At 37.6% G+C, this 16877-nt stretch overlaps 1 protein-coding gene across 3 annotated transcripts in view; it reads left to right on the top strand.

The window, feature by feature from the left end:
- Positions 1 to 16877, top strand: part of COL24A1 (collagen type XXIV alpha 1 chain) — a 247645-nt gene that overhangs the window by 97776 nt on the left and 132992 nt on the right. For all 3 annotated transcript variants that reach the window (XR_007244588.1, XM_048497359.1, XM_048497360.1), the window contains 4 exons: positions 406 to 459; positions 1490 to 1543; positions 5670 to 5723; positions 15818 to 15871. Coding sequence is in view for 2 of the 3 variants with exons in the window: in XM_048497359.1 (XP_048353316.1) it covers positions 406 to 459; positions 1490 to 1543; positions 5670 to 5723; positions 15818 to 15871 (216 nt within the window). In the remaining variant the exon portion in view is untranslated. The remainder of the gene's footprint in view (positions 1 to 405; positions 460 to 1489; positions 1544 to 5669; positions 5724 to 15817; positions 15872 to 16877) is intronic.

Genomic DNA, 16877 nt, shown 5'->3' on the forward strand with positions numbered 1-16877 from the left:
TAAATCTGAATTTTACCGAATTTCTAGGGTTTTCGCCCAGCCTAGCTCCATTTATAATGCAGCTTTCCTTGCACTGAAGGAAGCTACCACCACTAGTAGAAAGGATCCATGGGATTCAACTCTTAATTTTTACTAGTGTCCAAGATATCAAACTTTGCTGTCTTAATAATAATAATAATAATAATAATAATAATTATTATTATTATTATTATTATTATTATTATTATTATTATTATTATTAATTCAATTTATCAGACCACCTTACCCCCAAAGGCTCAACAATTGTACTATTCCTCTGTTATAAAATACCAAACATATAGTTAATTTTTCTATGCCTATTGGACTTAATAAACATTCTATTTATAATGCTCTTGATGGGTCTGTGTATAATAATGCATTGTTTAGGGTGAACGAGGCATTGCAGGAGAGCAGGGAGAGCTGGGGTACCCAGGAGACAAGGTAAGAATGTCTAATTCTGTTTCAACAACCTTTTAGAGGATTTAATCATCTTAGACATTTAAGCTCTTCATTTTTGGCCATATTCTGTGTCATTTTGCTTATTAATCTGCAAGTGTAGCCACTTGCCCAAATATCCATAATGTTTTGTAGGCCAAATTCCAGTTCAGCAAGGTGCATGGGATTGCTTTTCAGAAAAAGCAACCTTCTGTTTTCTAATGTCCAACCCTTGCCTTCTACATAATTTCAAACAACCAGTTATACATTAAATATTTCAACAGCAGTGCCACAGGAACCTGTGACACAAACAAAGGTGACAAGTGCAGGAATCTAAAGTGAGCTTTCACTTACATTTTTCTTGATGTTAGTTATGTGATCTAAATCCCATCTATATATTGGGACGGTTTGGAAAGAATATCAACTTGAGTAAAAGTTCCTGGGACAACCCTTTGGTATCTTCCTGATATCACCCAATTAAAGTTTCTCCTTCTGAGCAATTTGTCAATGTGCTGAGGGGAAAGGGGTCTGAGATACTTGGTAGTGTGGGACTCCCCCCTCTAGTGTCTTAATTTTTTTCTTGCAGATACTGAAAAGACAGTTTCCCTTCAATTCTGTCATGTTTAGCCTTTTCCACCTCCAACTACTTGTTTTGCTTTAAAAATTTCTTTGTCTATATGCTTATATGTATTTTGATTGAGAATTAATAAAATCTTTATATTAAATAATATTTGTCCCTGTAACTTGGTATAAGAATAAACGCATCAAAGAAATTGATAAGTAACTTTTTCACTGGAAAATTTTAAATCATGTTCTATTCAGCCTATATGAAATGTAGAAAATAGATAATGCCTGTGCTAGGGATTTAGAATATATCTGTATAGGAGATTTCTGATCTTCTGTGTAAATCTTTTCTCTCTAACCTAATAGAATTTAAAAAATGAAGAAAAGGGTTACAGTGTCTGTTTTTTGTTTCAATGGAACTGTGTAGTCATTTTTCATTGAAATGGTAGGAACTTAATTGTTTTTCTGAAAGGGTGCTGCTGGTTTGCCAGGTCTTCCTGGAGTGAGAGGAAAATCTGGTCCCCCGGTATGTATTATCACTTGAATTTTATATTCCTTGCTATGTTAGTTAATGGTTTTATGACCAACAGTTAAGATTCAGTCAGAATGCAATTGGCTCCTTTAGGAAATACTTAACCGGAACAATGTCTACTCTGTGTATTTCAACACATTTTACACACTGCAGAATCTGTATTTCTTAAAAACATCTTGAAATTAATGTGTTGTCAAAGGTTTTCATGGTCTGAATCAACTGGCTATTGTGGGTTTTCCTCACTGTGTGGCCATGGTGTAGTAATTTTTGCTCCTGCTATCAGCCTATAGCGAGACAGCCCAGAAAAGTCCAAGTAAGTCCAAGTTGGTTAGTCCAAGTTAGTCCAAGACTTGGTTAGTCCAAGTCATTTTAGGTGTGGGATGGTGTGTTGAAGACTTCTACAGGGTTTAATAGTGTCTTCTTTTCATCACTTCCACTATTATAAGCACTGTGATATATGTGGGCAGCATGAGGGAGCATTGTAAGAAATTGAGATTCATTCTTGCTTCATGTATGCCATCTAATTCTTCTTCTGTGTGCCATATAAGATACTTCTGTTGCAAAATGCATAAATTCTGTGTTACAAAATAAATTGAGTGATAGGGAGGAATGGAGAATATATGAAACTCCTCTGTGGTTGGGTGCTTTAAACTATATGCAGTTTGATAGAGCCACACCCATTATTGCTTTAAACTATATGCAGTTTGATAGAGCCACACCCATTATTTTCTAAAGCAAGTTTCCCATTTTTCTTCAAGTCCTGATAATGTTTCAGATATTTTATTTGAGGGAACAAAGTTTATGGGTTTGATTATTGCTTAAGGTGTTCTGTAGTTCTTAAGTTAATTTTATGAGATTATATATTTGGATTTTACACTGCATTCAAGAGATGTAAGCAGTGGATTTTCAGTGTGATACATTTGAGAGCATATCTTTCCTCCCAACCAGTGAGTGGTTAAGTTTACTTTGTAGTACTCAGACAATCAGCCCATCCAATACACTGTTGGCAACTGTTGAATGGTGATGGTTTTCTGAGGCAAATATCTTTCCCAGCCTGGTCTTATGAGATCCTTAATTCTTTGTGCTGGAAACTGAACATGGGATCATGCAAAGCACATGTTCTACCTCTTAACAGCCAGTTATACCCAAAGTGTTATCTGGCAAGATTTTCTTGTACAAATACATTTCCTCTAGCCTCACTTTCACTTTCCACTCTTTCCACAGCAAGCAAATCCACTTAAAGCATGATTTTAATTTTGCTTCATTGCCAGAGCTGGACAGCTTTGCCAGTAGACACAGCTTTGCCTTGGACCTCTTCCCTCTGCCCGCAGCCAGCCCACTTAGTCTTACTCCCGCACTCCCTTGCATTGCTTTGCATTCTTTCCCTCTAGCCATCCTCCCTGTTGCTGACTACATCCCACTTCTGCATATCTTTAGATCTTTGGATTTTAAAAAGTTATATAGCCATATCTATAGATTGATAAATACTAACCCTAAAAAAGAAAAAGTAATAAGAAAAAGTAATAATAAATCAAAACACCTGACTTGCCCCTGCATTTGATTAACAAACTGATGCAAACTGATGTAATTTTATACACAAGCAATCAGTGATTCCAGACCATCGATCTTGATACTTGGGTTTACAGCACATCGGGAGACCGATGATTGTGAACCTGGGACCTTAGCAAACAGCAGTCCTGTTGAGGTTTTGTAGTTTGCACACCACCATTACTCTCCCCTCACTTCCCTGCATAAAAGACAAGTGTTTGGACAAAGTGTACAGATGTTGTATTCAAGACTTTTCTTTAATAGTTCACCATTTTATGTTGATATATTGATCTGTCAATAGATTGATATATTGATAAGATTAAAGATAAACATTAAAGATTATATTAAAAATTAAAGCCCACATGCCCAATAGAGAACCTGTGAAACGTCTCCCTCTCCCTCCCTGACACAAGCAAAAAGCCAGTTGGTGGGTAGTGCCTGCCCCTTGGCAAGCAGGGCAGTGGGTAATAATGCTGAACGTACCCCAAAATAAAGACTCCCCGGCCAATTCTCTTTGATGCTGCGGGAACCTCACTATGCATAATCAGCCAGCTATAGGTTTTTCTATCAATTCTGGCAGAGTTATTTGCTCCTTTGGAGAAGTAGGGACCCTGAGTCCAGCTGAACTAAATTCATACCTAGAAGAACCTGGAAACATGAAACACTAGAAGAATTGGGTTGGCTGGGGAAAAAATTGAGATGGAAGCATATCATTAGTCTATTTTACTTATATGAAAGAAAAATAATTCAGAAAGATCTCGCTATTTGAATTTAAAATAATTTATAGATTACTAAAATAAAAAGACACAAGATGTGTATATATCATATTGTTCAGTATTGTGCCCAAATCTTGGATTCACATGTAACTCCTGTTCTTCTTCCAGTCATATTCTTGGATTTTTTCCCTTATGTCTTCCTTAGTGGATTGCAGTTTGTTGTTACATATGAACAGGCTAAAATCTGGTTTACACCAAGAATAGCTTGCTTGGAAACTATAACTGTAAAACCACAATGGTTGGTTATTCTGGTTTCAAGGCAACTATGGTTTGTAAAAACTATAGGTTGTCTGATTCGGATGTAAGAGTATTTGTCAAGAAACAGAAAGGGAGGCAACTGCGGTGTGACGAGAACAGACAAGGGAGAAAAGAGTGTGCAAGCCTTGTAGCACATGGCTAGTGCTTCAGACCACCTGTAGTATTTTTACCCTTTTCTGTGAGACCACTCATATGTAACCTCTGTAAAGGCAGCTCTCTGCAGTGTTCTGAAGTGACATGTTTTCTGCTACTTCCTTGCCTTCCTTATTTTCACTGCCAGCAAAGGCTCTTGCCCTAAAGTTCTTAGCTGGACCTAAAGAACAGGAGGTTGGCTTAGTTTTATATGGTAGGACAGAACAGTCATTGTGTGGAGGTAGCTGTGAGGTAAAATGAGATCCTTTTCTTTAAATAAAATAGTTGTTTCTCTTAAATGTAGAGCTTATTTATAACAGCCTACCAGTATGATTTATGGTTCCAGGTAGGATCTCTAAAGTTCTTTAAATAGAAATAGCCCCAAAGTTTATTTTCTCACATGCTGCTTAAGTTAATAACTTGCATAAGTTTAATTTTCCTGACTTGCCACATAGGACAATGACTTGAACACAGGCATATTTTCTTCACTTGCCACTTAGGCTTATAACTTCACAGAGACTTATTTTCCCCAGAGCACGCTACTGCACCCCACTCAATCCCTTTACACACTTTACTGTCTCCCTCTCTCTATCTACAATCCATCAATTCAATCACCCCTCTAGCCTCCCTTTTTTCTTACGCACAGGTCTGCTTTTTAAATCACATACATATAAAACTTCACATTTAAACCTAGAAATAAGCCAGACAAAATATTTACATAGGGAAAACATCACAGCACTGTTTACGTCTGAACAATGGCTGTATGTAAACATTCTGTTTGGCAGAAGATTGTACATTATCAGATATGGCACAGAGCCATAAAAGTTGTCAATCCAAAATAGGCAGCCTTTTGATTTATGCACTATTTGTTTTTGCAGAATACAGAAGCTCATGAGTTTTTAAACAAATTGATATTAGTTAGATAACAGGTATCAGCTAATCTATTTCTGAATTTTTGTTAAATGATAGCATATGCATAAAATCATAGAGTCAAAAGAGACCACAAGGGCCATCCAGTCCAATTCCCTGCCATGCAGGAATACACAATCAAAGCATCCTTGACAGAAGGCCATCAGCCTCTGTTTAAAAACCTTCAAAAAAAGAGACTCCACCACACTTCGAGGCAGTGTATTCCACTGTTGAACAGCCCTTTCAGTTTGGATTGTCCTATATATGTTGACATACATCTGCATGGTTAGTTTTCTTTCCTTTTGATTTATTATGGCTATAAATGGGATACTTATTATTTCCTTTATATGAGAAATGCCTTTAATCAATTCAAGAAGTAGAATTATTGCTGCTCATTAAAATTTAGTGCATCTGTTTGGTTTGTGACTGTGTTAAGAAATAGGAAACATCTTTTGCGGATCTGCAAATTTTAAATTCACAATGCATTCTAATTTTAGGGTAAAACAGGAGACTCTGGACCCCAGGGACCACCAGGCCCTCCAGGACCAGAGGTAAGAAATTACTGACAATAATTAATAGTGCATCCTACTTTACATTGGATATAGCACAAATACACGAATCCTACTATGTTTGAAGGATGGCTGGCTTGTGTCCTGATCCTTTTTCAAATAATCTAATTAATCTTTTTACTGTAATAGCAGGGGTCCCCAGCATTTGGTTTGTGACCAGCATTTTTGAGCTTGATGGCGCCTTTGGAATTCTGACATGGTGTGGTGGGCATAGCCACAAAATGGCTGCTGCAGGAGGGAGAGCCAGCCATAAAATGATTGCCACAGTGTAACTTCAGTCATACAATGAAGGCCTTGATGCTGTAGTAGCATTTTTAAAAATCTGCTCAGCCAATCAAATATCCAATAACTAATCAGAAGGTTTGCTAAACTAAAGCCCTACCTGCCCCTCCCACTTCCTAAAAACATTGAAGGATACTAGAAAAGATGTCAACAGGCGCCATGACACCTCAAACACCATGTTGGGACATCTGCTGAACAACCTTCAGCTGTCGCACTGTTAAGTCTGGCCTGTGGTTCAAATGTCTTTGCAATCACTCATAAGCAGTGGCGTAGCACCAAGGGGACAGGGTGGGGTGTGACACACTGGGCACGTGCCGGGGTAGGGCGCAGGGCGCACACTTGCTCCAGGCGTAGTTCCCCCTCACTACAGCTCTGCTCAGATGATTCTGTAATGCAATCTCATATTTTGATGCTGCAAATTGCAGTGCAGTCTTATGAACACCTGTCTGCAATTAAACCTCACTGAATACACTGCGATTTACTTGCATAAGATGCCACTGTTAATGACTCTGACAGTCCAGTCAAATCTGAAAACTATGGTTTATCCTTCAAGTATGATTAGAGAAAATCTTATATCCAGGAGTATAGAAGCTCAGAATTTATCATATTTCAGGTTTCATATTAACCCCTCCCAGACTCAGAAGAACACTATGTGAATATTATTATTTGATAATGTAAAGTATTTGATTTTAATATTGTTTTTACGTAAGCACATTGATGGCACTTAACACACACACCCCTCTGTCACTGGCTCTTCATTTAATGCAAATGTTGTTGAATAAAGCATATGTAAGTTTTAACATCATGTTTATATACATCATATATATGTGATTTTGGCTTTCATACTTTGGCTCTAATTCACTGTTTTATTCAAGATCCTGATCTGTTAACTTAATTGGTTGAAGCGGAAAGTTGCTGCTTTCCTCAACCAGTGACGTAGGTCACACCCCCACCTGCCCCTGGGGCCATGGCCATGCCTCCACAAGCCCCACCCCCAGCCTCAGTGCTTATAAAAGCAGCTCTCCGACGCCAGGGACAGCAGACTCCCCTGCCCCGCCCACTCCGCACCCCCCCCCCACTGACTGGGCTCCCAGCTGGCAGCCAGCAATCCCTTCTGCCCTCCCCTCCGGGCAGAGGCGTAGCTAAGGAAAATGGAGCCCGGTGCAAAACTGAGTTTTGCGCCCCTCCCAAATGGCCGGCTGCTGTGATGCTGGAATCCACCCCCAAACAGCATCACTTTCAATGGTGTTTAAACTAGGGAGCCCAGATTCTTCTTTTAAATCCACCGTAAAGGGAGAATCTGGGGTCCCCAGTTAAAACAACATTGAAAGTGATGCTGTTTTGGGGTGGATTTTCCCCCACCCTGAAACAGCATCACTTTCAATGTTTAAACTGGGGACCTCAGATTCTCCCTTTAAATCCATGCTGAAGGGGTTGGATTTAAAAGGAGAATCTGGGGAAATTTGGGGGGTGCCTGCTGTCAGGGATGCAATTGTTAAGCAAGCAGCACCAAACTTTCAGGGTATCATTAGGGAACTCTCCTGATGATACCACCCAGGTTTGGTGACATTTGTTTCAGGGGGTCCAAGTATCATCACAGAGTCTCCCAAAAAATCCCTGAAATTTTGGTGCTGCTAGCCTAAAAACTGCGCCCCCTGCAGGCCAAAAACTGAAAAAACCACTAAAAATACAAAAACCCCACAATTGGGGGGCAGAGCTTCAGACATACAATGGGGGGTTGAACCCAGGAAAGCCCCCCCTTACCTACATTCTTGCCTCCCACCTCCTTAAAACAGGGCATTGAAAGGAAAAAAGATTTCTAAATATAGATCTCTTGTGTGACTTATTCTGGGAAATTCAGTACAATAAGTAGGACATGAAGGGCCTTGAAGGTAACAACCATAACTTTAACTTTGACCTGGAAACATGCAAGGAACCAATAGAGTTGATGCAGCACTGATGTAGTATTCTAAGGAGCAGACCACCAGACAGGAGTCTTGTAGCCTCGTTTTATACCAGTTGAAGTTTCTGAGACATTGTCAAAGACAGTTTCATGTAGAATATAATATTATATTCTGAAAGTTGTGGTAGCATAGAACCATATACAGGTACTGTACCAGTATATTTGCCCTAACTGTACAAAGTTTGACTCCTTGAGGTTTTACATTGTAAAAATGGTGGGTGGGATTGGGGGAGAGATTATAATCCTCCCTTCATATTGCATTCTCAATAGAAATTGTACCAGTGGTGGGATTCAGCAGGTTCGCACCACTTCGGCTGAACCGGTTGTTAAAATGGTGCTTGTAAACAACCAGTTGTTAAATTATTTGAATTCCCACCACCGGAACCGGTTGTTAAAGTATTTTAATCCCACCACTGAATTGTACCCCTAAACATGATTTTCAAAGAAAAGAAATGTTGGAAACTATCAGACTGCAGCTGAACTTTAAGGCAAGGTTTTTATAGGCTTTTTCTCTGATTAGTAGGGAAACATTTACATTCCGTTCCAAAAGTTTTCTTCAAAGCAGAATTTATTATTTTCTCAAGATGCTCTTCATTGTGGTCTGTAACAAGTAAAGAAATGTGTCATTATTTTCAATAGATTCTCCATCTTATCTAGATAGTATTTCTATCTGAAAATGTTCACTTAATTCTGTCTTGAAAGTAACCCATGTGGAAATCAGCAGTCTCATGTTTTGTGCTCTAAATTCTAGAATTACAAAGAAAAAAGACATGTTTCAGTTGAATAATGGTGTAAGACGCTTATCTTTCATAAGAATCATTTGGTTGATCTGATCATTTAACTTCAAAAAGTTTACTTTCGGACATGTTTGAGCTCATACAGCTGTGTTTTGAATGTAGGAAGACAGTGCTGAAAACTCTTTGATATGACCATTAACTCATGTTTAAAATTAATTATAATACAAATCTAACAGTTGTTTCTTTTCAGCATGATTTCTGTATTAAGGGGAATTATTTGAATGATTGGATTCTCCAGTATGGATTGCCTATGGATATTTAATTTTAATTAATTAGCAATCTTTGTTACACTGGTGGCCAGGTTAATATTCTAGCAATGAGTCATCAAAGGAAAAGGGTGCCATGGGTTTTTTTTAATTAAGATATATTGACTTAAAATAAGAGATATCTGGTGATTATATGTTGCATACAAGTCTGCACTTTCACATTCTAATTTTGCTTTCTGAAGAGGTTAAAACTCTGTGTGATTTGTACTTATCCACAGAATTCTTCTGTCTTTTTAGCTTTCTTTTAGATTAATTAATTTTTTGTATATTAAAAGTTTCTATTTAATTGGCCTTGTATAATAATTTATGTCATTATTTCTTGTTCTAGTTCAGGCATTCAAAAATGCTTCCTCCAAAGAAGCCTTGTAATCCTATAGAGGAAGTAGTAGCTTGGATCTACTGTAATTTCTACTGATGAAAAGGCCTTCTGTTAACAGTTTGACATCCCCACACTGTATCCCAAAACACTACTCTTGGGGGCTGGGGACCCTAAGAACAACATGAGTAGGAAGCTAGAGGTCGTCAACAACAAAAACTATTACAAGTATAGTTGCGGTGACCCTTCCACTTGCGGCTACCAAAAGCAATGTCCACTTTTTTTCCTGTATAAAAAAATAAATAATGCGTCAACTAATATTTGTTCCCTTAATTCTTCCCCATATTGTAGCTGCCACCAGGAACATAAGTTTAAAAAACAAACACTTTTTATCCGCTTTGGGTAGTATATATGAGCTTATAAGGCAAAGTGGATGGCTTACACATTCGTAAGGAATATAGGGTGATATTCCAGTGTTTCTTCAAAATAAGATTTTATTTATAACTGATAGGTATCTTCAAGCAAAATATCTACAAAATAAAATAAAATCCAACTGAGACAACAAATATTTGAGAACTTCACTCAACATAAATCCACTCGATACTTTCTGACAGCTACTCTTTCATAGTTTTCTGAGACTCTCTGCTTTCTTTTGTCTAACAGTTTATTGAGGCTCTGACATTCTCTGTATACCCTCTGACACACTGGGTCTTTTCACACAGAACTTCAACTCTCTATGACTAGAGTTTTGACACTCCCAGTCCTTTCATTCTGAAATCCTGTCACATCAGCACAGCACAGCCCTCCCACATGCACACTTTAGAATCAACCAATCATATCACTCTGTCATCCCCTAATACCTACATATTTTCTGGCAGAATATACTCCGAAGCTTAAAAATTCAGAGCATTATGAAAGTGTGCTCTTTTAGCACCTGTGCAGTACATATTCTTCAGACTAGGAGTGCTAGAAACTAGGCACGAGCATCTATAATTTCTATTGGTAAATTTTAGATTCAGATTTTTTTAACCTGGAAATTTTCAGTTAAATCAAATAAAGCTGATGTCAGTTGGCTTTATTTGACTGTTACTAAAATGTTTAAAACCTCAAATCCAAAGTTTTCCAGTTCTTCCCCCATTCCCCATATACTGTTTCTTGAACCCTTGGGCTTGAAAAGTGTCAGCAGGGGAGAGAGCTCCATGTACAAATAGAAGTTTCTCTTTCCTTCCCTCCTCTTGCTAGCTTCCAAGTCCACTTGGGCTTGAGAAATGGTGGCCAAGCGAGGGGGGGGGTTAAAAAGCCCCAAAAGCTGAATGTTATTCAGTTTTTTCAGACCCAGTTGTATTTGGCTTCTGGGAAGGTTTTCAGTGATTTGGGTTTACTGGATTAGCAAGCCTGTTAGAAACTTGATGCATATTCACTGACTACTAAAACTGAATTGAGATGAAATGAATGCAGTGTACAAGAACAGCAACCTGGTTCCTGACTTCTCTTGAATCTGCTGACTGGTGATTTCTAAATCAGGAAATCTCTCCCGTGTTCCAGGGGCAGATCCACGCAATCCAAATCTGTAACACAATTAAAATTCACCTGTCCAGACACACTACACAAGGCTAAATACTGTATTCCACACAAGAACTTATCAAAAATTACAAACCAATTTAGAATTCTTTTTTAAAAGTATGATTTTTTGGTCAGCTGTTCTCTACTAACACGAGTGAATGCTGGATGTCATAAGAATTGTATTTATTTATTTGCTTTTTTATTTATAGTCTTCCTTTCTTGCTGGGACTCAAAGCAGGTTACACAGAATTAGTCAATAGAATCAACAGGATGCAACATCCAATAGACAGCACAATAGCATTTCACTTGTAGAAATCTGGAACCAAGCAGATATCTGAAATCACAGCAAATCATAAGTGTCAACATGGCACATTAAGCAATGCAGAAATTACACACTAGGATCTCATAGTAACCGATGGTGCAGTCTATACACAGCATTATAGTCTAAAGTTCCTAACTATATTACCTCAAACTCCTTTCTCAACAATTTTGTTACAGTGCATCCTTATTTCCTGTACAATCTTGAATAAATACGATTTGGAGTCGTTATGCCTCGAAAGTAGTCCTGAGAGCTCAAGGATGTTTTAAACTTGCTTTTCTCAAATATCACTCTCCAACACTGCATGGCTAACTGCTTTTGAAACACAGGGAAATTTCAAAGCCACTTTTAGTAGGGGGGTGGTTTATTGTATAAAGGAACTCTGGAACTTTGCAAGCCCCTTGTGTAAGCTCACATTTTTGAATTGCGGCCACCAAGTAATTAAAAGAATGGTTTTATTGTGAATATTATGCTGGGGGGCGGGGAGAATGTTTATTCAGTAAGTGTTAAAACTAGCAGATGTTTATTTAACAGTTATGTTACCCAACTGAAATGGTTTAGTCTTCTGTGTTTCTCAGCCTCTAGAAACTGAGGTGCAGAATTCATTGTTCATACCATTTAAATGAAAACATTTTTGGCTGTTAATTTGGCAAGGATTACAAATTGAATGTTTTGAATCTTTACTTCATGTTGCTTCCTTCCCTGTGTTTTACATTCCTCCTAATTTTCCATGGAACTTTATAAATAATCCAAGGTAAACAAAAAACAAAAAAACCTACCTTTAGTGAAATGGGCCTGTGAGCATGATCCACCCACAGAAACCAATAGTGATGGCAGGCACAGGGTATACTGAAATGTCACATAAAACATGGAGTGGAGCTATCCTCCTGCCATGTGTGGAATCGGTATGCAACTTCACCATACCCTTTGTTCCCTGATTATTTCTTGCCCAGCTAACTGCCTATTAATTAAGCTAACTGGTTAATTATACTAGCTGTTTGCCTAGTTTAAATTGTAAAGTTGAATCCAACAGAAGAGTTCGTGGAACACATTGGTTAAGTGGATCTTTCTCCACATTTCCTTTATTCAAACAAGCTGTTGTTCATCCCAAAGCTCCTGTCAATTGAGAGAGTCTATTAAACAATATGGGGGGAAATGCAATGATGATGGGGGAATCAAGTAAATATTTTTATTTCTCCCTTTTTGACTCATAGCTCCCATTAGTCAAGAAAAGAGATTATTTGATCAGAATCCCCCTTGTTTCTGCAGCACCCTGATTTGTGGCTGATAATCTTCAGAGAAGAGTTTTGGAACGAGCAGCAGCCTGCTTGGAGAAGAGAAATGTGGGGAAAGATCTGCTTAACCAATGTGTTCTATGAATGACCTAATTTTCTATAGGAATGAAAGGACCAGCAGCTGCCTTTAAAACTGCTCCGATGAATTTCAAACCACCAGTGGTCCAGCTTGTGTTACATCCTGGATACCCTCTTGTTCCACAGTACCCATATTTCTACTGTCCAGTTCTAGAACCTATTTTGAGAGTCATTTTAAGCTTAACCTTCAGGTATTACCATGCCTTAGCCCTTGGCAGAACAGGGAGTGAATGGAACACCAACTCTCCCCCGCCCCCTCAGGAACATGGGGAAGACTAAGTCAGCCTGGAGACAACATTCCTAAATTGAGACTCAAGAAGTTTAATCTTTCTGCTGTGTCCAACTGGAGAAGAATATATGCAATGCTGACAAAGGGTAAAGGATGGGAGATGGGTTTCCTGGATATTTTTTTATATGTAATAGGAGTTAAGGGGAATCAGTCTTTCTCATATCTGTAATCTGCCTAGCCCCACCACATTCATCTGTTTTGCTGGAAATCTTTGCTGTTAGATTCATATGTTTGTGTCATACTTTGTAATTCACTTGTTAATTGACTGAATAGTTTTTATAGTTGTAATCCACCTGGAATCCCAGTGAGCAAAGATGACAGTGATGATAAGGAATTTTAACAATGACGTTTTAGTAAAATATTTTATACTGTTCTAGAAAATATGTTGAAATAAAGAAAGTGGTGTCTTAAAAATGCTTTTTGTGTCAGCAGTGCAGTATTTAAACATTGGAATATGTTAAGTTCTGTACTAGTCTGTGCTTCCAAACCAACTTTTGGCTTCAGGAGAGCTCAGTCTCTTATAGATCAGTTGGTGCATTCTAATATGAGATCACAGTCTTTCCAGATGAACTTAAAGGGACATTACAGATGTAACGATGTTGACTGTAAGTAGGCAGCTCAAATTCAAATTTTGAGTCATCTGGCTATACTTTTTTACTAACTGCAACTCAACTTATGTTATTTACGTATTGCAGTGTCCTTGCAATTTACTCTATGTAGGTATGACTACTCATCCTTTAAACACAAATTATCAAGGCATTGTAGTAAGATTAGAAACCAAAACACGGATGCTCCTTTTGTCAGTCACTTCTTATCTTTGAAGCACAAGCCTACTGATTTCAAATTATTTTTTACTGAGAAACTGGACCTCAAACCTTTTTCTAATTCTGACATGGGAAAATGACTTCAACAGAGAGAGGTCTTGTGGATCTTTACATTAAGTTCCATACTTTCTACAGGTCTCAATGTTAGGTTAGACTTGTCATCCTATATTTAATAGGCATGTTTTCCCCCATAGTTAATAGACATATCTTATATGTTTAATCAGACTCAACTTGTTTTTAACAGGCAATTTTTGACAGTAGAGGGAGTTTCTTTTTTTCAGCATTTTCCATGATCACTTATTGCCTTAATTCCCCTTAATTAGCATCCCCATCCATGCATATACAATAATCATATACATCAACCTTTGCATAGGAGCCATAATGTGAGTTTGTTAAGTATCTTTTTTTCTGTTGCTTTGTTATGTAATGGTCTCATTTAATTGGACCAATGTTATGTTTATAATTCTTCTAAAAAGTTTGAAGTTGTACCATATCACTTCGTACTATGAATTTGGTTTTGATTTTCTGGTATATAAATATGTCTCACATCTTGTATAATGTGTTTGAATTTAATGGTTTGCTTCATTTGGGTTATAATTTATTATTTATCTAGAATTGCTTATAACAGGCTTACAAATTAAACAGTACAAGATGATTCATGACTGATGAAGGTCCATATAGTGAAACAGAAAATAAGGTGGCATCCTGTTGTTGATTGCCCAGCTTGTTAATTTTTATAATAAATTTCCTTATTGAAACTGTATATAATATCTGAATTGAAATTGTTTTTGTTATTTTGGGGTTGTAAATCTTTTCATAGAATCATTGAGTTGGGAGAGATCACAACATTTAGAATCACTGAGCTGGAAGAGCACACAAAGGCCATTCAATCCAACCCCTTGCCATGCAGGAATACAGTCAAAGCACTCCTGACAGATGGCCATCCAGCCTCTGTTTAAAAACCTCCAAAGAAGGAGACTCCACCAAACTCCAAGACGGGGTATTCCACTGTTGAACAGCCCTTACTGTCAGGATGTTTAGGTGAAATCTCTTTTCCTGTACCTTGTCCTATTACTCCTTGTCCTAGTCTCTGGAGCAGCAGAAAACAAGCTTGCTCCATCTACAACATGATATTCCTTCTAATATTTAAACATGACTATGATATTATCTCTTCTCTTCTCCACACTAAACATACCTAGCTCCCTGAGCCACTTTTCATAGGGTATGGAACCCAGACATTTTACCATTTTGGTTGTCCCCCACCTCTGGAATTGTTCCAACTCGTCTATATTATTCTTGAATTGTCTTGACTTGTTCCCAGATCTGGACCCAGTATTCCAGGTGAGGTCTGACCAATGCAAAATAGAATGGTATTGCTATGTTTGTCTATCCAGACACTAGACTTTTATTCATGCATCCCAGAATTGCATTTTTTTTGGCTGCTGCGTCATACTGCTGAGTCATGCTCAGTTTGTGGTCTAATAAGACTTCCAGATCCCTTTGACATGTACTGTTTTCAAGTCAGATGTATCCTATATCAGTGCATTTTTTTCTGCCTAAATGTAGTATCTTACATTTATCTCTGTTGAAATTGTTATTGTTAGTTTTGGTTCAGCTCTCTAATCTGTCCAGGTCATTTTGAATTCTGACCCTATCCTCTGGGGTATTAGCTATGGTTCCTAATTTGGTATCATCTGGAAATTTGATTTAGCATGCCCTTTAGTCCATCATTCAAGTAACTGATAAAAATATTGATAGCACTGGATCCAGGGCAGAACCCTGCGGCACCCCACTAGTCAACTTTTGATAGTGTTCCTATCTGTGTAGACATATTATGGTACAACCTTGTACTTTTTAAATTACAGTAATGATCTTCTGTATTTTCTATTACATTCTGCAATCTTTGAATTATATATTCACATTTTTTATGTGTCTGCAATCATTTTTGTAGACCTCTGGCACTCTATACCCCTTATTTTTGTCATTTGCACTCTCTTTTTTTTGTTCTAAAAATTCTGACATTTTTCTCGCTTGAGTCACTGGACCAATTGACCAATCTTAATGAAACATTTTTTTTATCCTAGGGTTTTCCAGGAGATATTGGTGTTCCTGGTCTGAATGGCCTCGAAGGCCCAAAGGTAAGAACATTTAAAATTTTGATATATTGATATATTTTTCCATAATATTTCCATAACTTCTTTTTTGGACTTGGAAGCTGCCACGAGAGCTTATTAGTTAGATGAGGAGATAAAATGTATAAAACGAATTATAAAATAAGTAATACTACAGAATAACATATTGTCTTTTTAAAATATTGATAATTATTTGTTAAGGTCATTATTTACTTTTTAATATAGAGATCATTCTGAAGGTGGAAATTATCTAAATCCTTACTGAGAAAAGTTGCTGATCTTACACATACATAGAAAGCATATCATTTCAGTCTTGGCTCAGCAATGCTGGTTCCCAATCTGTTTCCAAACAAGATTCAAAGTGCTATTGTTCACCTTTAAAGCCCTATATGGTTTGGGCCCAACATATCTGAAAGACTGCCTACTCCCTTTTGAACCAAGCTGACCACTGCAGTCATCATTGAAGGCCATGTTGCCAGTGCCTCCGCCTTCTGAGATTAGGCAGGTAGCAGCCCAAGCTAGTACCTTCTCAGTTGTGGCACCAAAATTCTGCAATGCTGTCCCTTGGGAGACTTACCTATTCCTTTATGTTAACATCGTACACCAGTGGGTAAAAACTTCTTTATGTTTTCGTTGGCATTCCCCCAAAGATCCATCCTTTCTGCTCAATATTTTAATTGGTGCTTTTATGTATTTATTTGTATTTTAACTCTGTTTTTAATTTTTAATGATATAGGGAGTTGTTAGTTTTAATAGATTTTAATATGTAATTTTATTAGATATGTTTTAATTGGTTGTCTGCCTTAATGGCCATTATGAGGGCAGAAAGGATTGATATTAACTGTAAAATAAATAAATAATATGCACATTGTCTCGGTAAGCAGAGGAGAAGATTATGTAAAGCTGCTGTGGAAGCTCCTTTAGTGAACAGAAAAGAGGCAAGTAGGTTTCTTACTGGCTGAGACTCTGTTCCTACCATTTGCTTGGAAACCTGTTTGTCATATCAGGAGAT

The sequence above is a fragment of the Sphaerodactylus townsendi genome, linkage group LG05 (genome assembly GCF_021028975.2).
Source record: "Sphaerodactylus townsendi isolate TG3544 linkage group LG05, MPM_Stown_v2.3, whole genome shotgun sequence".
Classification (NCBI taxonomy): domain Eukaryota; kingdom Metazoa; phylum Chordata; class Lepidosauria; order Squamata; family Sphaerodactylidae; genus Sphaerodactylus; species Sphaerodactylus townsendi.